General features: G+C 48.0%; 2 protein-coding genes across 2 annotated transcripts in view; one reads left to right on the forward strand and one right to left on the reverse strand.

Moving 5' to 3' along the window:
- LOC100119248 (nephrin) overlaps nucleotides 1-26,814 on the reverse strand; it is a 116,212-nt gene that overhangs the window by 70,204 nt on the left and 19,194 nt on the right. The window contains exons 3-4 of the mRNA XM_031926454.2: nucleotides 13,513-13,656; nucleotides 13,248-13,421 (exon numbers count right to left, since the gene is read on the reverse strand). Of these exons, the coding sequence (XP_031782314.1) occupies nucleotides 13,248-13,421; nucleotides 13,513-13,656 (318 nt within the window). The remainder of the gene's footprint in view (nucleotides 1-13,247; nucleotides 13,422-13,512; nucleotides 13,657-26,814) is intronic.
- Nucleotides 1,136-2,881, forward strand: LOC116416788 (dentin sialophosphoprotein-like). The gene is made up of 3 exons (XM_031926459.2): nucleotides 1,136-1,523; nucleotides 1,684-1,776; nucleotides 1,855-2,881. Exons 1-3 carry the CDS (start codon nucleotides 1,425-1,427, stop codon nucleotides 2,791-2,793), a joined length of 1,131 nt encoding a protein of 376 aa, XP_031782319.1. The 5' UTR covers nucleotides 1,136-1,424; the 3' UTR covers nucleotides 2,794-2,881.

Consider the following 26,814-nt stretch of genomic DNA (forward strand, 5'->3'; position numbering starts at 1 on the left):
GGATAAGACAGACTGCAACAACTATAGGGGGTATCTCACTTTTATCATACACCAACTATTTATAGATTTTAAAAAAGAGTACGATTCTATTAAGCGAAGCAAAATGTATCAAATTCTAGTACTTCTCGGTGTATCAAAAAAACTCGTGAGATTGATTCAAATATGTCTGAACGGAAGCACGGGAAAGGTCCGAGTAGGCGGTAATGAGAATCCTTCACGATACGCGATGGTTTAAAACAAGGGGATGGGCTCTCTACGGTGCTGTTCAACTTAACGTTAGAGTATGTCGTTAGAAAAATGCAGGTTAGTCAGCTGGGCGCAACGCTTAATGGAACAAGGCAGATACTAGGCTACGCAGATGATTTAGATATACTGGGGGATTGTAGGGAAATGGTAGCAAGAAACGCGGAAATCCTCATAAAAGCGGCGGAGTATACAGGGTTAGAAGTGAGTGAATCAAAAAAATGTACATGATTGTGGATAAACTAGGCATCTGCAGAGGGGAGGGAGATCTCAGAGTTGGGAATTTCACTTTTGAAAAGGTTAGCGAATTCAGGTATCTGGCTACGACCATAAATGATAAAAACGAGATTAATGTCGAAATAAACAAGAGACTCCATTCGGGTAATGCTTGCTTCTACGCCGTGAGTAATTTACTTAAATCAAGGTTGTTGTCTAAAAACGTTAAAATAAGAATATACAGAACAATAATACTGCCGGTGGTTCTGTACGGGTGCGAAACGTGGGCTCTCACTAAGCAGGCGAACAACCGTTTTAGGGTATTTGAAAATAAAGTCTTGCGAAAAATATACGGGCCGAAGAAAGATGAGGAAACCGGAGAATGGAGGAGACTACACAATGATGAGTTACACAATCTGTACGGATCATCAAATATTAACAGAATAATAAAATCACGCCGATTGGGATGGGCAGGGCACGTAGCGAGAATGGGAGACGACCGTACGGTAGCGCGTGTCATGAAGGGCAGGCCGATGGTAACGTGACCTCTAGGTAGATCTAGACGCAGATGAGAGGACAACGTAAAAGCGGATCAAGTATAAATAGGACGGGTGGGTGTCGATCGGAGGGGTGCATCTTGGGTGGGATTGATACAAGACAGGGCAGCGTGGAAGGCTTGCGTAGATGAGTTTCGAGTTCCAAATGCCATTTAAAAAAAAATTTATCATTTTTCCATATTTAGAATTATCTAAAAATGCGAGCTTTTTTGAATAAATTCTTATTCTTATGAGCCATTAAAAAGTCATACCAGTTTCTATTGTTATTTTTTATTGGCAAAGCATATGCTTCAGAATAATTTATTGCCTTTGCGTAACAAGGTTGAAAACGTGTGATACGAAAAAACTATGGCATCACAAACTAATTTCAATGTATCTACGGGTATACAGTTTCGTGCTCAAGACTAAATGAACTCATTGAAAAAGAGTATAAATACCGAGTCAGTTCAAGCAATACTTAATTTCAAGAGTTCTCTTTACATTGAGGGTTTCACTAGCTTCGCAAAGGTAAGTCTTTTTATAATAATTAAATAAAAATGTTTGAGTTTATAATCTTCTTAGAAATATTTATAATAAATTAAGAATATGCGACTTTTGTATACTTGCACTATTTACTAAAAGATAGTTCAAGATTTAAATTTCATAGGCAAATTTTTTTTTGTTTTAGATGAGGCTACATATTTCGATTTCGGTGCTTATTGCATGCGGAATGCTAGCTGTAGCATCTGCTCGTACCATGCAGGCATCTGAAGACGCATCGGTAAGTTAATCTACATCCTTTCATGCATTCACATTAAAAAATAGCAAACTCTTATGGAAGTGTCTTTTTTCATTTTAGTGCCAGGGTGCATCTAGTGATTCGTCAGCACCGAGACACTATTCCTCAAGTCATTCGAATCATTCATTAGGTCAAGACGAATCGTCTCTGAGTTCGTCATCCGTTGGAAGATCGGAACATAACAGATACGCTGTTTCTAATGCTGAATCCTCAAGGAACCTAGCTTTACAAAATGAACAGCATGGATCCAGAACCGTTTCGAACCATCATCTGGCTCAATCCCAAGGATCGCGGCATCAACAATCTCATGTTCAATCGTTCAGCAAGCAAGAATCTCATGCTCAACGAGCCGGGCCCCATCAATCTCAGTTTCAAGTATCTAGACAACAAGAATCTATTGATCATGGACATCACGAATCTCATCTTGATGTTGCAAGGCATCAGCAATCGTCTGCCGGGCTACAGGGTTCACAGATACAGTCATCTAAACAATATTTTGTGAGAGACAATTCGGAAAATGATGGCAGCTATGGACACAGCAGCAGTAGCGGTCAGGATTATAGAGTCATCAGGGGTAGCTCTGGCGATAGCAGTATCGACAGAAGACACAACCAACAATCTAGCGTTCACACATCTGATCAGCATAAATCTCAGCACGATCTTTCAAGTCTTCATCAATCTTCAGGACAACAACACAGTTCACAACTTCAGTCATCCCATCAACAACAGTTGTCTCGGAATTCAAATTTACATTCTGAAGGTAGCCACGTATACACCAGCAGTGGTAGTCGAGGTTTAAGCAGCAGTGATGACAGTAATAAATATTATGTTGTAAGCGACAATGATGGAATTAACGACAAAAGGGTTATTGTCGTTAACAAGAACAATTCTGATGATAGCAACTTAAACACTGATGGTAGCAGTTGTAGGACAACAGAATTAACTAAAGATAACAGCGACAGCGACGATAGCAGTGATAGCAGCGACAGCAAATCATGAGATCATTTAATCTCAAAACTTGTCACAAGACAACTATACGTAGTGAAATAGTATAAAAATAGCGTTAGAATAAATGGATAGCAGTTGACATTTTTTCGTTATTCTTTAAATCCTCTACTACATAATTCAATCACGTAAGACAATAAATATACAGTTATAGAATAAGTTACGTTGCGAAGACGCGCAGTTAAACGTACAAAAAACTAGATGCCCCTGAAGAGCGGCAGGCGTGACGACCCAGGCGCTCGACGGAAGTTTGCATTTCAGGCGTGATCGGAAAAAGTTGCGTTAGAGAAAGAAGCGTGCGGGATCTGCATGGTGTCTCGCAGCGAGCGCGAGATATGCGTGCGACGTTTTCATTAGGTACGACTGTTGCAACTCGCGGAATCCATTTTGCGTCCACGCGTATACCCGAGCTTTCGTACAGTCTATACGCGTGGAAGAGAAGTACACAGTTTCACTAACATGCGCACAAACTACTCGCTCGCGTGCAAAAGTTTGCTCGGATTTTTGCGGAAGATTTACGCGCAATTTCGTCTGTATGTGGCGTCTTGTTGTGTTTGCGGAGCTATGTATATAAATGAACGCAGGTGCAGGTGGTATAAGAAAGTGTGTGACTGCACTTGTTTCTCGTCTTTCCAATTCTTCGGCTGAATGTGGATTCTTCGGTGGGAGCCTCCAATTACGTCGATATTTATTGAGTCTTTTGGCGTCGGGTGTAATTTTACGTTCGGAATTCAATTTCGAGACGGAATAAAGAAGTTGTACGTCTGTTGTGCATGGCTGTATTTGAGGAAAACTGCTTTTCTCGTTCTGTACGTCACAAACGAAATTCTTTCGGCTTTTTTGCGATATGTGAGTTTTCAGATTTGATGCAAAATTGAAAGTTTAAAAACTTACGAATTTATCGAATGCAAAGTGGAGATCACAAATTTGGAAACTTACCTGTAACAAAAAAGAGAAAAAGTATTAGATAAATAGCAACAGAAAATTGAAAAACACAAAAAATTGCGCAACTTTATTCGCCAAAATACTGTTTGCTTTCCACTTTCAAGCTATTATTGTTACGTTAGATGCATGACCGTTGTTTTATTTATGTTCCAGCCAAAAGGTTTTCCATTTTCATACAACAAATATTGATCTACCACTGCATTTGTATCAAAAGCTCCGCGTATATGTTTCTTCGATATCTTTGGTAAACATTTTAAGCCGTGGAAGATTATTTTTAAGACACGCGTTTCCTTTTCCTCTATGCGGCAGAGCAACATTGCGCCTGAAAAGCTTTTATTTACGTTTCATAAATATCGTGCGAACAAGAAGAAACGGAAACTTAAAGTAGCTATGCTAGACTATGCTCGAATAATGCATCGATTTTTCAAAAATAACTCGACAATAAAAAAGAAATTAGTTTCCTGAAAGTTATCAAGTTACAAGCCAAGAATATCGAAGCCACTTTCAAGACGATTGTTATTCGAAACTTCTCCAATAAGGAGCAGAAAGTATCGCATCGCGCAATTTCTGCTAAAACAATCGCGAATTCTCGAGCTAATTGTGAGTTACTCGGTGGAATATAAACAAGCCCTATAGATCATCTACATCGTCAGATATCCGGCCAAGGGATTCGCGCAATACAATAAAATCAAACCACCATTTACCGCAGAAAACTCGTTAAATAAGCGAGTATGAAATATCAGACTGCAGGGCATAACTTTGAAAATACAAAATCTAATAAGAAGCGTGCACTGAAAGCTCACAGAGCGAATATTAATGACGAGGAATAAGATCATCAGAAATAACAAATAATTCTCGAATATTATAATCAAAACTTTTGGAGGCCAAGCGTATAACAGCAGTTTCATATCATCATCCCCGCTTCCAGGTATAGGTATACCCTCGGCGAAAACCATTTAGAGTTTAGGGCAATGATATTTCGCAGCCAAAAGTAGCCCGGCGCGCGCGTACGATTGCGAGCACAATTGCAGGCGGTAACGCGATGTCAAACGCGTAATTAGACGAAGTGCAACAATTACACGGGGCGTATAGCTCGACTCCGGCAAACACAGCTCTTCTGACTATATGTGCACGTACACACACGCACACAAAAGCGCGCAGGCTCAAAAGCCTGGCGTAATTATTATACCAGAGGCTTCGCGCAAGGGAGAGAGCAAGAGCTTGTTCCATTAACGCGCACTCCCGGATTTAGAAAACTATGCGCGAGTAGCGGCTGATAACTTCGGCATGCAGCGCGCGGGCCACTTCAGCGACGTGTATACCCACCGTGATATCGCATTGATTCTCATTAGCCCTTGGGAATTCGGAGTCCGCTCTATTTGCACGGGGCGGTTTGTTAATAAACTTTTCAGTCAATTTCGGTGCACGACGCGACAAGCTTCGCATCGTAATGAAAGTTCGCCGAGAGGCTAGGCTGTTTATTCCCAGATATTTTAGAAATTGATCGCAAGCATCTTATGCGACATGGACTCGAAAAATTCAAGTTTCATGTAGAAAGTCAAAAATATGTGTGACTCGAGTCGCTCATGGAGGGAGGTGCGAAACCGCGCAAAACCAGAGACGTACCTTATTCACGAGATAGAGAGAGGGAGAAGAGTGCGGCGGGCAAGGGTTAATCGCGTAAGAGCTCGACAAGCACACGCGGGAGTAGCCGCGCGGCGGCGGCGATTTAAAGCGACCGGCCACAATGGGCGCGAGAAAGCGGGTAAACGCTTTCCCCCGAGACGTGTATGTATACTCGCGCGCAGAGAACTGTCCGACGCGGAGAAGGTATACTCGCGACTTATCACGCCCTCACTACTCTCCGAGGTAAGTAGAGCACTTGTACTGCTGCACGCTGCGATCGCTCTAATACGGAGGCGAGCTTTACCGCGCGAGCAGTTTGTTGCGGTAGTCGAGGGATCATCCGGATTATATTTGTACTAAAAATGCACGCGCAAACTCTGCGTTATTCGTTCGCTCTCGCGTGCTCGCATTCGGTGAAGATCGCTTTGCGATGCTAATGCGCCGAATTAATACTCCGACGTATACAGAGAGCGATATTGATGTAGCGGAAGTCGAAATTTAAACAAAGTTGATCCGGGCCTTTGCAGTCGCGTGTAACTTTGACGTCAACGTCAGTGTGTAACGTGTAACGAGCCGGCAAACAAGCGTGTGCGCGAGCAGCGAGAGTATACATGTCTTCAGTGCAGCGCTCAAAGCTGCGCTTACAAAATCCCCGCGTAATTGCATCGAATTCAATTGGCCGATCGATTAACTGCTACGATGATGAAAATATCGGAAAGCCATTATTTTCGACCATAATATGGGTATATATATGAAACGAGATTTCCGCAAAGGACGCTACACCTCAGATGCTGCATATGCATGGGCCGACGTCGCTGTTGCACAGCGCGAGCCTCGAACCGACGGTTCCTCTCTCTCCCTCTCGAGCATCTACTTAAGCGAACGCGCGCAATATCAGGGCTGGCGCAACGCCCCCGAGCTGACCGATGAATGCAAATGCGCCGCCATATATAGTATACACTGTATACAGGATACCTGTCATTCAACAATAAACAATTGCAAACGGTATTCTTTCTCCTAACTCGAGTGTAATCAGAATCTCCTCGTATACCGGATAGCGATGTTTTTGTTCTTTGCACCGTTGAACTCGCACATTTTCGCGGAATATAGCGTCTCTCTCCGTCTCTCTCTCTCTCTCTCTCTCTCTCTCTCTCTCTCTCTCTCGCGTTTATAATGAGAATGAACTTTGTTACGGGGAAATGACAGCGTTGCGGCCTTTCTTTTCCAAGCTAGGTTTACCGCAATATTTTATACGGAGCCGGGAGCGATGCGAAAATAATAATAATAATAATTCATTCCGCGCATACGTCGAAAGAAAAGCTGCCTACTTTTTCATACGTTCTTTCCAGGCGGGCGAAATTCGCGTCTGTCGCAATGTCAATGTTTTCTCCTCCCGCGCATTATCCACGCACTTTTTCCGCGGCCTGCGTGCGCTCTCCCCTTATGCTTCATTCGCGCGAGGCGCGCCTTAATTAAATGAATCTCTCGCGGGCGCTAATCTCCACGGGCGTGTGAAATATTCGTGAGAATAAGCCCGCGGTGCTCCGCTCCGTGCGATGTACATTACGGCTGAAAACACGCGTAAGGTATTACACTGTGCGTAAAGCAGGCCGCGCGCGAGTTTTCGCTAGGGAGCTGCTCGCGTATTCCTGTACACGCGGCGCATCCGTTTTCCTTTATAATCCTAAATGCGTGCGGTGCGCGAGAGCCACTGGTTAATTACGCGCTGCGGAGAGAGAGAGAGAGAGAGAGAGAGAGAGAGAGAGAGAAAGTATGGCAGAGAGCTGGCGATGACGTAGCTGCATGTGTGTGTGCGTATAATGGAATATTGAAAAGCTGTGTGAACGGAAGCCCGAGTTAGCGGGAGCTGGTTTTATTAATTATTGAGCTCTCGTGTGTGTGCGCTTCGGTCTACTTTGACGGCTTTGTTTTTCTCGCTCTCTCTCTTTCTCTCTTTCTCCGTGTATCCGAGAGCCGGGGAAGAAAGAGACTGAAAAGTGCTCGGTTCATCATTCAGGAGCGCATAGTCGCGCGAGTTCGCAAAGTACTACTGCAACCTCGAAATTGCCGATGAAAACGTTAATCCGCCGCGGAGAGTGCAGCAGCTGGCGGCCTAAAAAATTCATCCGCTTAAGTCTAATCCCGGCGCATAAGACTCGGGTCTTAATACTGATGAGCGCATAAAGCCGAGTTCGAGTAATCCGTTACAATCTTAATTGCCTCAATTATTACCGGGTCCGCGCGAGAGATAGCGCGCACGAGTATATAGCTATATGCTACTGGCTGTATAACAGAGTCCTCGTGGGAAAAAAGGAAAAAAGCTTTGTTTAACGCTGGGACTAGCGTGCGCGACGGCCAGATTAACTTTAAAGCCTCGGCATTAGGATTTGCTGAATTGTAAATTTTTTCGCCTTCGTTACGACGGGGAACATACGACGATAACGCCTGTCGACCTCTTTTTTCAACGTCGCGACGGCGCGTGTGACGGAAGCTCGCAACGGTGCTCGGTTATGAAAGTGACAAGTTCACTCGAGTACGTGATCTCGGCGTGTTTTCTTCTTGCCGAGATGCTTTTATGGAGTCGGTAATGGTTTGAATCAAAGCTCGCTTGTTTGATCTCTGTAACGTGAAAGGATGATTTCACTTTCGCGTAATAATACGAAAGTCATCCCCTTCACGTCAGCGTAAACTTTTCGAACGCCTCCTTATGCGCGAGTAAGCTGCTATTGAAAAGCTCGACAATAGGGAAATCGTTTCCGTGGATTCGTCGAAACACATTATGCAGCTCGAAATCGAATTTTTTCCTGCTCCCACCCCCGCATCGGAGAACAATCTTCGCTGTCCGCGGCAGCCGACAAAGATCCGAGCTGCGAGAACTATTTGATTGTACTTTCGAGCCCTTTTTTTCGCAGCCGCTCGCGTATTAATCACAGCTGCCGGCGGGATTTCGATTCGATCGCGAAAAGCAGAGCGAAGCTGATGCCAGCGTTATCGGCATTTGAAAGCGAGAAAAACTCGTCCTTTTCTCGATAACTCGCTCGAAGCGGCTGTAGCAAAGTTTGAGAAATTTTCATCCCTATGTTTGTTTGTGATTTGGCGAACTTTTTATACGTTGTTGTGCATCGAAATCCGCCACTGAAAAGGTTGGTCGAGTTTTTATCCAGAATTTCCAGGTTTCTTTAGATGAAACGCATACGCAGTATCGAAAAAAGCTCCCATCGTATTATTCGCGATACAGGTCCGTATAAACGAACGCGTGGAAAGAGGCACGAAGATTCAGCGGAGCTCGTGCGGGCGACTATTTTTTAAGCGTCACTCGATAAAAGCGAACGTGCACCGAATGGTCGATGGTACACACATGAGGGAGCTTTTTGGCTCGACGGAGAGGGAGAAAAGTTTATTCTCGGTATCGCCAATTTTTCCTTACTTTGCGAAATATTTACCTTCCCCTCTATTATCGAGTGCGAGAAGTCGGATGCGTGCGCGATGTTCGCAATTTCAAGTCGGTCTTTTTCGCGGAAAAATCTCGATCAGCTTCGTTGCGCGATGAATCGGCTAATCAAGAGTTTTAAAATTCATCGAGCGTAAAATATCTGAAACTCTTCCGGAATTAAATCCCAGCGAAGATTTCGGATTTATGGAGCGCTTCTTCTTTCGGATTCCTTTTAATCAGAGATGAATCTCGATTCCGGGCGCGGCATCCAGCAGCGTCATTACCATTCCCATGCATACGTAAAACTCCGTGTCTTATTCCCACGGGAGAGAACAGAAAAAAGATCAAAACTTTCATCAAATAACTTTTCCAGCCAGCGGAACAAAGAGCAGAGGAAAAAACGAAAGTGGGCCATCTGAATCTCCAACTTTTAAACACAAATCCGACACACTTGATCACTTCGATACTCTTACAACTCGGAAACACGCGCACACAGACGTACACGCGCGCGCAGAGCGAGAAAGCGGAAACAAAAAGGGAAGCGCAGCAGAATACACGCAAATCCTCCTAACAGCATTTTCCAAGTTCGCCGCGCGCGCGAGCGCAACACTGCCGCGAGCTTGCGCGCGTCTTTCGCTTTATCTGGCGCTCGCGCGGGCGCGGGGCGGCAGATTACGCAATCGCTTTATAGCGCGCGGTGCCGGAAATTTCGCGTCTCTCCCAAACTATGCATTCGCGAGAAACTCAATTACGCTCCGTCTTCCTCCGCTCTTCTCCAGCCCCTTCGCGTGTATCTCTTTCTCGCTCTCGTAGCTCCACGGAGCCGTTTCTCTTGTACCCCTTGGAAATCAGGAAGTAACTTCGCGTTTATCGCGCTGTTTTTGTTCGGCTGTGTATAGCTCCGAGTTTACTCTGTAGCGTGCTGAGAAATCTTTGCTAAGAGCAGCTGATAATGAATGGAATTTGCGCGGGATTCGCTCCGAGGGATAAAATAACCTCACGCCCACGTCATCTTTCAACGAGAGACGAGCTCGCTGTGCATTCGCGCCTGTACTTAATATAAAGACTCTCGATTTCGTCGCGTGAGCGTTGCTCTCTTGGTTCGCCTTTCATTAGCGCGCGCCGCTTTCTCCAGCACGCGCTCGAGTTTCATGCAGGTGTATTGAGTTTCTTCTTTAGGCGCGCGCGCACGACGCATAAAAAAGACATCGGACCGGCATGTCATCGACGTCGTCGATTTGTTTTTATCCTTATATGCGCGTCGGTTACTCTCTGCGCATACACGTCCTGCGAACAGCCATCGAACGCTTTGTCGGGAAAAAATTTAACGTTTTTAGGAATTTCGTTGCAGAGGGCTGCCGCCGGCTAAGCCGCTAGCATTTCTTTTTATTCTCATAACCCCTTTATCATTTCCACGCACAGCGGCCTTTATCCCGTCCGTATAGCCGTTGTTCTCTGTTCTCGCTCGCTGCGCCTTGTTTTTCAATTCCGAGCATCGTTGTTCGAGGAATCCACTCGAATTCGTCGTTCGCGCGCCCGTTCGAGAGGATGCGCGGCTCGCACGGTTCCGAGAATCTGCGATATTCCCAGTTTGCAAACGAGTGTACGCGTCACGCTTGAGCAAGAGGATCAGCGGATTCCTCGCGCGCATTTTGTATATGAAAGACGGAATAATCCTGCGATTTCATTAAAAATATCATCCGCGCTAATTGCCCCCGTGACAGCGTTTATCTCTCTGTCGGTTCCGCGATTTAATCACGAATCCCGGGAGTAAGGCCCTCGACGGTCAAAAGGATTAATTAATTCGTTAAAAGGCAACAGCGCCGACAGGAAAAAAGCACAAATAACATAAAGGGGAAAAGAATGGCGCGCGTTTTCGCGGATATATCCCGCCGCGACGATATCCAGTTAATTTTTACGAGCGCGCGCCTTCTCCCGCTGACAAAGGAGGCCGAACAAAGAAGCTAGCTGCGCCCTTGTATTGCCGAGCTTTTTTACAAGCTCGCGCTGCAATCTCGTAAAATCCCCGTTGCTGCTGCTGCATCGGGTCTCTCGGCCCGAAAAATGCCCTCTTTCTTTCCGACGAAGGAAGCCGCAAAAAGTAAGCGGCGCTGCAGCCGAGGAAAAATTAAGGCAAGGGTTAGTTTGGATTTAGCCGAGCCCTTTTTCCCCCCTCGCGCTTATCGCGATAAGAGCTGTCGCATCCGGTCCGCTCTGGCGTTGATGAAATTGTTTAATCAGTCGTTACAGGCTTTTAAACACGTGGAATTATTTTCCGGCGTAATGGAACACCTCGCACTGCAAAATTCAATTCATAAATAATCTACTCATTCGACTCTGCTTTGTGTCAAGAGTCTTTATCGCGAGAGCTGAAAGTTCGTTAGTCCTTTTTAATTAAGTTTTTTCGAATTTTTCATCTATCAAGAAGTATATTGACGTTGCTCGAAAGAGTTTTCAAAAAAAATTAAGAGGCAGCAGAACGCAAAGTCGAAAAAGTGCTCTAAAATTACGTACACGGCTGAGCTCTCTCTCTCTCTCTCTCGCGCTCTCTCTCTCTCTCTCTCTCTCTCTCTCTCTCTCTAGCTCGCCATGTAGGACGAGGCGAATGAAAAAGGGCAAGACTGACTGGAAAGCAAATAGGTTTTTTGCGTAGTATTCTCTCGAGGCCCCTCTCGCTGCACATTCATTTCCCGGCTCTATTTTCTCAATTCTCGGGATTTTTCTAGCCCCGGCCTCGTTTGTCTCCTCTCTCTCTCTCTCTCTCTCTCTCTCTCTCTCTCTCTCTCTCTCTCTCTCTCTCTCTCTCTCTTGCTTTCCCCCTTTCTATCCGCATGCGCGCGTTATTCAAAGTTAACCGAAAAATAGATACTCCATTATATCCGCAGGCCCCGCCGCGCTTATCGCCGACCTAATCAAACTGCTCCAATCTCTCTAAACATCTCCGTATGCCGAGCTAATGATAACCTCGTTATAGCCCGCAGTAGTATTACGGGGAGTCTCTCCCTCCGCGGCGAAACGCCGCTATCATTCCTTCGCCCCCCTCTGTACTCTTTCTCTCTATCCTCGTCCTTATTAAATTCTTTCCCCTGCTCTCTATCTCGGCGACTCTCGAGCGCCGCGCGCGTTTAAGTTTAATATTTCAGGTGCGGAGACTGCTACATATCCCACGGGCGTAATTCCGGCGTCTTAGCAAGCGAATATGGATATTTATATCAGCCGGTGCGGTTTTTGTGCTTCTTTCAGCCGCGGCCAAATGGACGAGACCGCGCGGTTTTCGGCGCGGGAAGAGCTCGATGTAGAGCAGCTGCATAATTGATGCGCGCCTGCAGCAGCTGAGAGGATTACTGCACGACGCGCCTGTACTGATGGAGTCTCTCCTGCTCGCAATGGTATTCAAGATCAGCATATCATAGCGCGTATTAATTCGCCCGCGCGATGCTTCGAACTGGTAATTCGAGCTAATCCTTTAATTTTTATAAGAAGACTCGAAACAGCCGCCGAGAACGAGTAATCCCGCAGAGCAGCGTCGAGAGACAGGGAACAAGAAACAGCCGGGAGATAGCGCAAGTAACGCTCATAACTCGCTGGCCTTGTTCTTAAACGCGCCCTTATCTATGCCGGGACAGCGAGCTGTATAGGAGACCGGATTACCCTTTGCCTTTTCCTCTCCTCTGGCTTCTTCTCCTCCACTTTGCTAGAAGGAGTGCGCGCGCGCGCGCGCGCGGCTGTTTAGCGCTGTTTTCTCGGTTGTTCCTTCTCGCTGCCGCCATTGGAATGTAGCTTGTTTTCTCTTCGCTTTGCTCTTGCCGGATTATTCCTCCAGATTTCGTTCGCTGCGACCGCGGTGAAGGGATTAGAATTTATTACGCGTAATTATCCGTACAAAAACAAAGCCATCCGTCACGCGTTTTGAACAGTGTATCGAATTGAAAAGCCGCCGGCGCAGCGACGATCAGGGCCGGCAAATTAATCCGCGACGACAGGCCTCTCGTGACTACACACGGTGTAGCGCTCGCGACGCGCAATTATTTACAGCACTTGCCGTAGTCGCTCGGGCAGCGAGCGACATTTAGAGATTTCGCATTAATGAACGGCGGGGAGGCCGGTATACGGATACGCGATACAGCTAAGCGAGAGCGCCTTGATCGATATACATCCCTGAGAGCAGGGAGTGCGCGTATCTTTAATCGGATTTGGATTTCGCCGGGGCGCGGCGCTGCGGTTCGTTGCCGATTTTCCGAGTATTGGCTCGTCCGGAAGCTGATTAAGCTCGATGCGCGCGGTGTATTGAAAAGCGATTCTTTCGGATTACCCTCGCCTAATCCGTCCGACGAGTTTTCGGCGCGCGGAGAGTGTACGAGTTGTAGCCGAAAGAAATCGCTCTCCACGGATTATCGAGGTTGAGATATAAGGATGCGTCGTAGCTGTATATGCGTGTACTTACATAGAACGGTGAGCTTGGCTTTGGTGCGGATGGCCTTGATGCGTCCGTAAGGTCCGACCTGGCACTGGTAGTCGCCGTCGTCGCTCAGCGAGGCGTTCCTGATGTTCAGGTTGTAGATGCCCAGCGACTGCTCGCCCACGATTCGCCATCGCGAGTGACCAACCACTTCTCCGTCTGGGGGGAGGGGGAATATCAGAGGCGGGTTTTTATTTTAATTGAAATCCCGCACAGCGCACGGGCGAACAGGAAGCGGACGTATACTCACTTGGCTGTATCACGTAGACGAAGCCGTCTTTGACCCATTGCACGTTGCCAACTCGATTATTGACCTCGCACTGCAGAGTGACCTCGCTTCCTTCCAGGACCGAGGTGTTCAGCGGCCGGACTCGAAACGACTGCGGCGCCGCACCTGGAACAGCGTCAAAAAAGCCCTGCGGTTAATCTTACGTTTGCCGCAATGCATTTACGGAATTGAAATGCGCATGCACTTCGATTAGTCGCTATTACGCGCCATGTGTAATATTTTTGCTTTAAGCATAGATAATGAAAAATGTGGCACGATAACCCAGTTTCTAGGTCCGATAGCGGACTCCCCCTACAGCGTAGCCGAAATTTCCAGTCGAGCGACTTCATAAACGCGGACTATTAACCAGCAGTATACGGCGCAGTGTGTGTACAGGGCGAGAAAAACGGTGCCGATATATCAGAGCGCAATGCAGCGCTCCATTGTGCGGCCTCATGAAAAACGCCTCTGAATTTCCTACGTCTCTCTCTCCCACCCCCTGAGTCAGGCCGCCGCAAATTGGCCTGCGCTTAACTCGATCACTCCCCCGGACCTTTTCGCTCTCGCGGTCCACCGGCCTTTTTCTATCCGCGCATTCGATCAGCTGCTACTGCCCCCTCTTTCTCCTCCCATAATCGAAGCCAGCGACGCAAGGTCTAGCTCTCCTCTCCGACTATAGGTTGTATAAATTCTCGGAACGCGTGTAACGAGAAAGCGAGCGGGGGTGTACACAGCGATAGGATTAGACGGGATAGTGAAAGGGACCGGGTATAAATGGGAAAACGGCTGCTGGGAATTTTTACGGAGGGTTTGCGCGCCTCGGCTGATTTATCTCTCGCGTTTCACTTGTTCGCGCGAATGCCTCTTCGAGCCCGGAGGATCATGTACGCAACGTGCGCGTATTCGTCATCGATTAGTTTTGTGGCGCGAGAAATATGTAACGGAACGCGCGCGCCAGCGGGAGGCATGCATTATTTCGCGCGGATCGTTGACGTCCTCGAAGCAGCGCTGGGATGAAAAAACCGAGAACGGAAAGTTCGGAATAGTTTTCAGCCGCCGACGAGAAAATCCGCGCGCTAAGAAGCGAGAGCGAAGCTACAGCGGCGGCGCTTGCTCTCAACAAGGGCAAAAATAAAATAAAGACGCTGGCGGCATCCTCTTTACGCCGCACTTTAAAGTTTCTCTGCACGTAGCCAGCGCGTGATCCCAGCTCGGCGATAAATTTCGTCCCTTAATCAAAAGCCGTGAAAAAGCGAGCCGAAACAAACTTTTCCTTACAACTCGCGGCCGCGCGCGCACGTAGCTCGATGTAAATCGCGCGAAAAATCAGCGTGACTCCGAGAGCGAAAGTGAGAGAGCGCGCGGCAAGGATGTACAAATCGAGACGTCGTCGTCGTCGTCGTCGTCGTCGTCGTCATCGTCGTCGTGACGAATCGAGCAGCGGGCCAACGTGATATTTCTCTATAAGTGGACCATGTGAATCGAAATTTAACGGGGATTAGGTAAAAGTTGTAAAAGTTCACCAAGGGAAGATAGATAAGAAGGGAAGATGGTATACAGCGAGAAAGAGAGAGAGAGAGCGGTGATGGGAAAGTCTTTGTAAAGTCCCAGGCGATTTGCATATTAAAGAGAAAAGTGGCCGGTAATGTATGCTCAACAGCTTCGGCGGCGCGGCCCGGCGAGATTATCTCGGTATATTTTATATAAGAGCTAGATTGCGCCGCGACAAAGTGTGCGCGTGCGTGTCGCCCCGTCCCCCGTGCCACCCTTACTTCTGCTCTTGCGAGCAATAATCCCTGTGCAAACACGCGGATCCACCGTCGATCCGATCGTTATTTTATTTTCCTCGAGTGTCCTCGTTCTGCTCTCAGAGTTGTAAAATATTAACGGTACATTATAGGAGAAATGTACTTAATGAGAGTTCGATATGACGAAACAATAACATGCGCGCAGTCTGCTATTATCTAATTAACATGGCCGGAATAATAGACCCTTACGCGGCCGTCAGCGAAAACCGACAATTCCCGAGGGATATACATCGTCGAGCGCGTGTTCGAGCTGTTCTGGAAAAAATCCACGCTAGAGCCCCGAGGCTGACACGCGCCCTCGGATGTCTTCCATACATACGCACACCGAGTTCGCTTCCGCCTCGTTAATCCGCACGGGATACGCGTTTCGCGTTTCGCGAGAGAGAGAGAGAGAGAGAGAGAGAGAGAGAGAGAGAGAGAGAGAGATAAGGGTCGTCTCTTCTCGCGAAACATCGCCGAGTTCAAGTCAGATTTTTCCCCGGCCTCTTGGATAATGGCTCGTTATAACCGAGAAGAACTCGCTGATTTTGCTCGTCTCTATAAACAATCGAGATTCTCGGCAACGCCAGAGTACGCAGCGAAAATTTCGAAATCCCATTCCGACGTATACGTGCGCGCGGTGGCATCCGTAAAACAAATTCTTCTCTTTTGCCCTCCGCGTGTACAACATATAGAGCTACGTGTACGTCTCTCGTCCGACTCTATTTGCGGTTTATATCGGCGGCGACGCGTGACGCTTCGTCGATAGAATCGAGCGCGAATTCAACGAGCGCGCAGCTCTCAGCTCCTGGGCGTCAATTTTTCTCTTCCCTTTCGATGGCTCTTCTCGCAGCTTTTGCACCAGCGCGCAGCATCGTTCGAATTTCCCCGGGTAAACTCTCTCCCTCTCAGTGCAGCGCTCGTACATTTCGCCGCCGCGAAACGCCTCGAGAGTTAATTATGCTAATTAGAAAGCGTTGATGCGGGTGCGCGCAACGCGCGCGTGTGTCTAGTTATATAGACACACAGTTCGCGCGCGACAAGCGCCAGACGAAGATACGTGTAGCGCGGAAATTACGCGATGAAATAATAAACGGAGTTTAACGGCGGCCGCGCGTGCATAATATTGCGAATACGCGAGAGCGATGCGTCGACTGTGCACCGAGTGCGTCGCTCTCTTTTTAAAGTACACGCTTAACGTCTCGTCGAAGATTAAAAACAGGGAACCCGGAATACAGCCGCGACGTATCGATTCGCAAAAGGCTGAAATAGCTGTGCATACCGGGTCAGCTTAAAAATTGAACAAAGTCAACGAAAATAACCGCGCGGCGCGTCGAAATAAAACTCCGCAGATATAGCCGCAGTGCTGCATCTTAATATAAAAACCACTCCGACCTTTCTCTCGCTGTCTCTTCTATTTTCGCTGGGTGATCCGCGCTCTAAATGCGCAGCCAGCAATTTCCCCGAACGAATTACAGATTACACTCGGTCAAAGTCAAAGCTAAGAGAAGGAAATACCTCAAATATTTAGAGGATGAGAGTGCGGCTAACGAGGAATTGGAGCAAGATTAATTAAGCATTTAATTACTTGTATAACGGAGCTAGCAGCAGATATAGAAGTATGTGTACTCTGAATTTTAATCCAATGAGTTGGGATTGCTCCAGGTGGCTGCGAAAAAATCTCTGCCGGCTGCTACTATACCGCGAGCGTTTTAAATAATATGATGGCTGCAGCGCACACTTTTTTCCCGCTATAACCCCGTCGCCGCCGCCGCGTTCTGAAGCGTTAAAAGTTTCGAAACGCGGCTTTTTTTTCGTCGCAGTGTAGCGAATTTCGGTCAGTGGAAAACTTTCGACGAGCACTGCACATGTGTCCGTTTTAATCACTGTACACAACGAACGCAACGACAATCTTGAAAGCTCCCGCGCACGATTAGGCAATTCGGAGCAAGAATACATAAAACACGCAGGGCTAATTGGAGCAAGGACTACGTTACGCGTGTAACTCTCAAATTAGCCCGCATAAATATTCGAGAAGCCTGATTAGAAGCAAATCCATTGTAAGTGCAGCGCGAGGCTCTCTTTGTGTCTGAAAAAAAGGAGACTGAATTCGACGACGCTCTGTTTGTTCGACCTACTTGCAGGCGTATGCAGGCGAAATTTCAAGATTGTCGCGGCAACTCTCGTACTTCCGCGAGGCTTTCGAGGACTCGGGCATAATGAGAGAGAAGCCTACTACTCTGTATATTATGCCCTTAAAATTTTACGACTTTCCATACGTGCTCGCGACTTTCGGAGAATTTTGCGAGAGCACACGACGAGAGTTTTTGTTAGCCGAGGGGAAACGTCCTTGTTTTTTTAATTTTCCTCAAGCATCGACGAGAGAAAAGAAGAAAACGCGTTTGCCTCGTTTACGCGATGATATAATTCGTCAGGGCTCTTTCTCATTTCCATTCGCATGTATAAATGCATACGCGGATCGTTGCATCGTTAGCCGAGTTATAAGCTTTTTTTCTCTCCGCATGTATGTTCCTCTCCCCCTCTCGCTCTCTCTCTCTCTCTCTCTCTCTCTCTCTCTCTCTCTCTCTCTCTCTCTCTGCTACGTACGCTATGCGTTATGCATTTCGCGCGCCAGACGAAAATCTTCGAATCAGCTCCTCCGGAAATTTAAATACGCGCGGCCACGCCGCGTTTGAATAATTATTCAATTTCCGAACGAGGATTTCGCTATCGAATTTTGGGGATATAATCCGCCGACTAGAGAGAAAGGGAATATATATAAATGCCCCTAATAACGGCAACGCGCTCTGTCAAATCTCACTTCATATTTGCGAGGACTACTTGACATGAAACCCCTCCGCGAGAGGACATTTATTTACGTACATGGAGTGAGAGTGTGGGAGAGAGCGGAAAGGGGGAAGGGGTGGACGTACGCGTGAAATTCAATTATTCCCGAAACATCCGACGTTATATTCACTTTGAGCGAATTAAGCGGGTGCGGGCGCACGCGAATTCTGTCAAACAAAAGCATATTTTCGGATTACCCCGAAGCCCGGGGTTTAAGTGAATTTTCCAAGTAGGGGGTGAAATTATATTGCGATTTCGACGAGTGGAAATTACAAAATCAGACATAGCGCGGTAGCCAGGCTTTTCTATACGCGCTTTTTTCTCTCTCAGCCTCTGTTTTCGCGCGTCTCAGTTCGCCGAACCTGGAAAACATAAACAGCCGCGCACTCGAGGTACGTTTTTTCCCCTCCTGTTTTTGTACTTTCGAGAGCGAGCGCCGCGCTCGAGCTACTTTTTCATTTCGCCCCGCGCGCGGCGCCGGATTGGATTAAAAGTTTCTTTCGCCAAGCCCGTTAGCGCGCTAATTATTTCGAAAAATGTGTGTCGACGAGCGAAATTGCGCCGCCTGCACTGCAGTTGAATAATCGCAAGCGTATTAAGCCTCGAACGATCCATTAACACTTGCCTAACAGGTCCTCGCTGTTCCAATAACAACAACAGCCGGTGCAGCTAATACCCTCGCCATCAATCGCTCCTCGAGACAAAACCCACTCGAAGTAAAGGGAAAAAAAAACCCTCGCGCACACGCAGGTCCCAAATCGTGTGCGACGTATAGCAGGGCCAACGCGTCGCAGGCGAAGGGAGTGCAGTTTGGAAAATATTCAATGCACACTTGCGCAAAGAACGCGCCTGCGGCGTAACGAGCCGATTGTTCTCTCGTCGATCGCGCGCCGCGTAAGTGCGCTGCTGCGCGAACGTGTGTACGCGGCTCACAAAGCGCAGCCTCTCGACCACCTCCCGAAGTTCGTTTTTTTGTTTAGTTCTTTGCCGGAGCCCTTGAATAATCAATTATAGCTACACAGGGCCGCTCGGGGTTTGTTTGCTTTAGCGAAAATTCGACGCTACGACCGGATAATTGCTTTAGCCCCGAGTGCTGTATTATCGTTCGCCGATCCATTTCAGTGTCGATAAAAAATGAGATTTTTTAGAGCCATAGAAAGGAAGCAATAGACCCGGAAGATATAGCAGCACAGCAGCGGGAGGAGCCCGGCGTGTACTATATATATATACACGTGCATCGAATTACGCGCATCAGTTTGCCGCGGAATGGAGAAACTTTGGCGGATGCTGCGCCGGCTGACGAATGGGCGCCGAATGTATTTTATTACAGCTTAATGGATTCGCATGCATACATGCAACCCTGCGCCTCGTTTAGACTCTTTCGTCTTGGGTAAATGCCGCGGATGGAGGAACTCTCTCCGTTGTTCTGCGTGTCTTGATCGAATGTTACTGCGGCTTTGGAGATCGACTCCGCGTATAAAAATCGCCGCGGCGGTTTAATCGAATAACCCCCGCGAGGGTGGAGCCGACGAGTGATTATACTCGTCGACATGGAAAAAGCGAGTTTCCAATTATCACCGCCATCCCGCGACGTATTCCTGGGAGAAAGAACGTGAAAAAAGGAAGGAAGCATTCGAAGAATGAGCTGCTGCTGCGAAGAATAAAGAACTTTATTAAATCTCCAGACGCGTCGGGCGGGAGACAAAAGAGCCCGCGACGACCTGTCCCCTCGATCAGCCGCGCGCCTCATTTATGAACGCGAGGAAGGGACGATTATGCGCCGGCGTTAAGTTTTAATCGTGCGCGAGCTTTCCTTCTTCTTCCTTTTCTCCTTTTTGTCTCCTCGAAATAATGACTTGAAAAACAGAGAGGTGATGCGCTGCGTGCGCGCGGGGCAAAAATAATAAGGGATATATCTCGGTTAAGTGAGCGCGGGACAAATATTCATGCGCGATAATAACCAAACAGAGAGCGAAAGATTTTCCATGCGCGAGCGTTTGTTTTACGAAACCGCGGGCGGCGGCGGCGAAACAAAGAAAAGTCGAAATTCTCGAAACTCCCGCGTCAACGGCGGTCCACAGACTGAATAATTAAACCAGATAGAGAAAGAGGCGGGAGGGATATGGGGAGTATATACTAGCGGGAAAATTGCGAAACGAAGCTATGCCCGAGCTTTATTATACTCGGGCTGCTGATTGGCGTAATTCCCTGACCTTTTGTACGCCGAAGGTATATGTAGGTCGTCGTGCCAATGTAAATTTCCCCATACCGCCAAGGAATTACGCCCGGATGAAAATTTCACGCTGAGCGGACTCGTTCCCTCGCTCTGCGATTCGGCGATGAAATGTACACTTTCTTTTTGTCCTGCCTTTATACCATCCCCGCGTGGTTTGCTGTAGTAGCGCACGTAATCGAAACGTTCCTCGCGAGCGATTAAAATTCGAACTGGACAAACACTCGCCATCGCCGATCTCGATCAAAAGATCTCGGGAGATTCGCTATCCGCCCAACCGCACATTTACTCGTACTACTGGCTCTCCAGCCATTCGTATTCCCTGCTCTCAAAAAGACCCCCGACGAGTCGTCCGAGAAAACTCGAACTCCCCTAGCGCGTCATAATTCAACAGTGGCGCCAGGGCGATGCTGCTCATCCAGACCGAATTACCTCCCCCTCACCCCGCCCGTCATATAAAAGGCTAATTCGGCCTCGCAAGCTCGATAAACGCCGTTTTATTGAGCCCCGTAATAAAAGAAGCCAGCGCGCGAAATTGACGCGGCCGTAAAAGCGCGCGACGTGGACCCAATCGAAGCGTTCCCCTAAAAAAAGCTGCACCGTCGAAGACACTCGAAAGATACTTAGGGGCAACTTATCGCCGCGCGCGCAAAGTTTTTACAGCTTCCTGGTACGTGGTGTCGGGTTTTTAATTCCCGAAATTCGACGGAATAACCGCACACGTGATCAACGGGCGCGTAAAAAGCCGCGAAACACGTCCTCAATCTCGGCGAAGCACGCTGTTCGGCGGCGCCATTTCCATAGCTCCGTGTACACACATACACACACACACACGTAGACAGAGAGAAATGTGTATTATACGCGTGTCCCTGGAACCGCCTCTCATCTCACTCCCCCGGAGCTAATAAAAGCCGAGAGCAGCGCGGCGCGCTGGCGATGGCGGGAGAGGCAAGTTGGAACGAGCACAAGGAAGTGCGTAAACGGCGAGAGCGCCTTTTGATGCTCGAGCGGCACGCGAGGACGGGACGTGATTTAGCCGCAAAGTTTTTATTGCGAGCGGCGCGCTATACGCGGAAATAATGGGATTATTGAGTGCGCCGAGCTAAGAGAGAGAGAGAGAGAGAGAGAGAGAGAGAGAGAGAGAGAGAGAGAGAGAGAGAGAGAGAGAGAGAGAGAGAGAGAGAGAGAGAGAGAGAGAGAGAGAGAGAGAGAGAGAGAGAGGGAAGATTATACGCCAACCGATGACTAATTAAGCCGGCTTGTATCGTGCGAAAGTTTTTAATTAAATTTGTAAAGTGGAAATTGATGCGCGATTTGCGCTGTTACAGGCGTGCATTATGGCCGAATTAACATACGATTATGGAATCGACGTTTTAATGGTTTCCTCTCTTTCACCCCCGCGAGCCGTGTAATGGCGTTTTATTAGCGCGCGCGCACGGTAACATCGAGAGCAACGTCAATGTGGCCATAAGCGGAGAATAATACTTTCTGATCGAATAACACACGCGGAGCCGAAACTATACTCGCTCGCGCGCGCCTTTTCGCGACTTTTCTCGCCTCTTCGCCGCGGCGTCGCGCACCTCAAATATTTCCACAGATAACGAAGTTATGCTCGCGCGCGCGGTTGCCTCGCTCTGTGTGCATTTCTCGTGTACGTATCCCCGACCGCGGCATGTGAGAAGTGCGAAAACATTTGACAGTCTTTTCGCTTTATATGGTCTCTGGAAAAACTCTCGTTGTTTAAATTCGGAAAACAAACTTTTTCCACCTATCCGCGATGAGCAGACGTTTAATCAACGACGTCATATCTCGGCCCATCGACGGCGATATTAAATTTCCCGTCGAGCGAGCCCGGCGCATCAACCCCCGAATTCGCGAAAGAGTCAAGGTGCGCGAAAGGAGATGCGGAAGCCGGCGAGTTGGGAAAATAAAGTGGCTCTCGGCTCCGGAAATGAAGAAAAAGAGCGCTCGAAATTTAATAAAATCACGCAACGCGAGCAGCAACCAGACTGCGAAGGCTTTTAATTACGAAAATATCCACGGTTTATTTCAAGCCACACCGGGATGAGATAGCTGCGCATATATCGCGCGCGAGTGTATGTATATGTACGCAGCGGGAAAGAGAGGCGGTAGATTCAGCGTTAATAATGCATTCGCCTAATTAGCATAATTATGAGTAATCAGGGGGGAGTCGAGGCGCTGCAGCAAGAAGCTCGCCCGCAGCCGTGGGAAGAAGAAGCTCGGCGTAAGGTTTTGCGCCCTCGCAGCTACTCCATCCTGCCTTAGATCCTCGCTCTCTCTCTCTCTCTCTCTCTCTCTCTCTCGAGCGCTGCATTTATATTTGTATATTTTCCCCATTCTATGCTTATTTGATAATTATAAGCCTTTTTCAGCGCACTCGGGAGAGGAAAACTTCCCAGGCTTCGCGCGCGCTATGTGTATTTATTTCAGCGGCTAATTGCGGAGAGCGATGCTCTATCTGCCTCGCGTCGCGTTTTCTTGTTCATTTATTCAATTCGTCGTTGCGTACGAATCACTCGCGCGATAAATCAACGCGGATGACGAGCGTAACGAACTTTCGGATCTTCTTTATCGTAAATTTATCGTATAAATTACGAGGGGATATATAACACCGATGCGTGTTTGCACGCGAGAATCGGCGTCGTATATTTTTCAGCGGAATGTAATGCACGGAAAATCGTTCGCGAGGAAGCTTTTACGATTCCGCGCTGAATTATTTCCATTGGAAGCGAACAAATTTTTCAGCCCGCAAGAATGTTTCATCTCGAACGACGACAATGGACGCGCGCACGTCAATATAATGCACCGATGAAATTATTCACACATTTAAAAGTAGCGCAACGAACGCGGCGATGATAAACAAACGTTGAAAATTTTAATTAAACGCCGCCAAGTCCGCGTTACGCAAGCTTATTATACATAAAACACGTCCCATTGACACGCCAGACACGAAGCTTCCCCCTCGTCACGTCAAAACTCCATTGTCACGTCTCTCTCTCTCTCTCTCTCTCTCTCTCTCTCTCTCTCTCTCGCTCGCTCGCTCGCTCGTCGCGCACTGCAAAGTCCGCTGAAAGCTCTCGACGTGTGTCCCTTTTCGGAGAGCGAGCGGGGACGAGTCGCGAAATGACCGCGTCTTATATGCGCGCGCGAGCGGACCACCTGCGCGTATATTAAGCGAATGTTTCTGCGCCCGCCGCGTAAAAGCCTTTTGCCGGAGTTGCGTCGTTAAGGGAGTGGCTGCATTACGAAATTCTAATTAAAACGTACTGCACTACTCTCTCGCTCGCGACGCGCCTGAATTATCGCGTTTTTCTTTTGTGCAGTGTGCGGGGCTCGAGCTCTGCGGCTGAAGTTTATTGTTGCACTTCTTTGAGCTAGATGCTGCCGCAGCCGGTGGCTACCACGTTTGAGGATGAATTTCACATTCTTTTCCGCAGCTGCTATAAAAAAAAATCGACCACGCTCTCGAGCCCCATCTTCGAAAAGGAAAAATGCATCGCTTGTTATCCCTAATGGGACATACTCGGCGAAAATTTAATATTCCAAGCAGCCCGCGAGGGTCGTCGACGTGGCTGCTGCTGCTGAGGTAAAAAAAAACATCGCGCGGCGGAATTCGCGGAAACATCGAGCGACGGCGCGAAAAAAAAACGAGCTTTTCAAGATTTCAAGCGATCTTGAAAAAACGCCACGGCGACAACTTGTCGCGCGCTCGTCTTTCGCATTCGTTAAATGAGAGCAGGTGCTTTCTCCGCGAGCTGTTCCATAAGAAAGAGAGAAAAATTCGCGCCGGGATAACTTCAGAAACCGCCGTCTCTCGCTCTCATCGCCGCACGCGGGGCGAGAAAAAACTTTGTGTGTGTGCGCGCGCGCAGAGAAGCCGAGAAAGAGCCTTTGTAACTTTGAGCGGGGCCTTTGAGAGAGGAAAGAAATGAACGAGTTGATGGATCCAAAAGTAATTATCAAGCGTTTTTCGTCGCACAAGCTCGCTTCTTCGTTATTGATCCGCTCTTAACGCGCTACTGACTCGGAAGTGTACTCGTCTGCGTTGTGCTATATAAGTTATACGACTCGGTTGAGCCTGTATATTCTTCATCAGCCGCAGTAACGTCTCGCAAGCGCATTTTGATTTCGCGCGTCACACGCTCTTGCGCGTTTAATATACGTGTGCGCGCGGAAGGTGTCGAGACGCGTCTCCTCCTCCCACACCTCTCTATGTATAAATGCGTGCATAACTGCGCACACCCATGGGAGTCTCTCTCTCTCTCTCTCTCACTCTCTCTCTCTCTCTCTCTCTCTCTCTCTCGGAGCGACGTCGTCGACGACACACGCACACGCACACACACACAAATACACACACGTCTTCTTCTCTCTCGCCTGCAGCTCGAGCTTTTACGAGGTGTATAATGCGCCTCGTCGCGTGTAACGTCGACTCTTCCGCAACGTTTATTCCGTAATGATTCGCCGAGCTCTGGCGTTTCCAAGTTTATTATTATTATCGTCATCAGTGCATAGCGACTGCTGCTGGAAATGGCAGCTTGCTTTAGATTCGCTCGTGTTTGTTCCCCCCGCGTTGAATCAACGTGATTTGAAAAACGTTTGTTTCGAGGCAAATCGAGTTGCGAAGCGATCCGCCGCTGTAAATATAGCAACAACGGCAACCAATATATGATTCGTATACGTCCGGCTGATAACAAAGCGAGCTCAGGTGCTCTTTCTCACTCCTGAACGGTGTACGTATATAGCGCGAGGCAGCCAGCGCACAACGAGATTTTCAAGATTCTCCGTCTCGGCCACTCCGAGCAAGAGGGTTAGGAGTATCCATTCTGTCCGGAGAAGCAGCTGGATCTCCTTGAAATCGGATAAAGCCAAGAAGCAGCTTCGACAGTTCCATCTTTCTTTCGGGCTCTTGGTTCCTCGTCTCTCCTCCTATATATAACGCGCTTTTTTCCCCTGACTCCTTTTTTTTTCAGCTCCGTAAATGTAACGAGATACTCGCGCGACGCTGATAATCGGAAGAACGAGTGTAATTGATGAGCCGCCGCGGCGAGAAGCTCGGGAAGCTCATTAAAAATGTACTTTGAGCGAGCTTTTCCGGGAAACGGCCAGTGCCATAGAAAATAGTACAACGTGCGCTTTCCCAGAAGTTATCTATCACTGGCTGGAATTGGAGTCGTCTCGAAGGACTCGTTCTTATTCCGCCAAGTTGTTTCGGATCGAGCTTTGAGTATCGTTGCACTCGTTTCCTCGAAGCGAAGAAAGTATAGCGCGCGCATTAAGAACACTCGAGGCTTTCTGCATTTCGAAAAGATTCGCGCGGGAAAAAGCTCCGGTTAATCGAGGGATATCGAGAAAAAAAGGAGCGTACAAGTGTATGGAGAGGCTCTGAAAGGGTAAACAGAATTTCAGGCTCGCGCTCGCATCGGGGAGAGATATCGAGAGCAGAATAAAGAAGGATGAGAGCGATCGCGAAAAGTATTGCGTATTTATCATCGCGCGCACACCGGGCTCGTCGTTTTTTCGAGAGAGCTGCCGGAGAAGTTCACTCGCTCGGCTCTCTATCTCTGCTGTGTACAGAGGCCGGCTCGATTTTTTCCGAGTAGCCTTTAATTGCCCGGGACCGAGTATAGACGCTCTCGAGTGTTTGCCGTTCGTGTCGAGGAGGATGATTTATTGCGGGTCGGCTCATCTTTGCGTGATGCGTGCAAAATACGCGTCTAGTCAGTTCGTAAAATATCGAGTTGTTTACTCTCGATATGCTGGATGAAAAATTTCACCTTCGCACGGTTTGAGCTGTATGCATCGTTGTGTGGACAAACCACGCTGTATAGTCCCTCGGGAGAACACAGCATCGTTTTAAGAGAACGACATGGTACGCTGCTCGGAATCAAAACTCGAGCAGCGGCGACATTAGGCGATTAAACGCGCGCCACGGCCAGTGCAGCCGTCCACCGATGCATTATGAAGGTGTCCTAGAGCAATCCATCCTAAAGCACTTAACCCATTTCGTTGCTGTGCAAGCGAGGCCGAGCTATATACACAGTGTGTTGCAGTGTTCTCCGCAATTAGGATCGAGTATGATTAACGTCGAGCGCACGCGCGCTGGTATTTTCAAATTCGTGTTTCTCTTTTCTTGACTCCTGGACTATGAAACATCTGCAAGGTCGCGTTCCGAAAGCCCCGCATAGTTTATCGGTCAAAGTTCTCCGTAAAGAAAGTAGCATCCAAACGACAATTAGAAAAGCGTCCGGAGCGAAAAGTTGGCGTTAGTCGGAATAGCGTTAAAACTTAATGGAAGATTAAGTCCTTAGGCGGATGTACACGGCGATTTAACAACTTACGAAACTTGCGTCGCGGCGCAACTTTCACGATTAGCGTGACTATTCAGAAGACAATCAA

Source organism: Nasonia vitripennis, chromosome 3 (assembly GCF_009193385.2).
Source record: "Nasonia vitripennis strain AsymCx chromosome 3, Nvit_psr_1.1, whole genome shotgun sequence".
NCBI classification, from domain to species: Eukaryota; Metazoa; Arthropoda; class Insecta; order Hymenoptera; family Pteromalidae; genus Nasonia; species Nasonia vitripennis.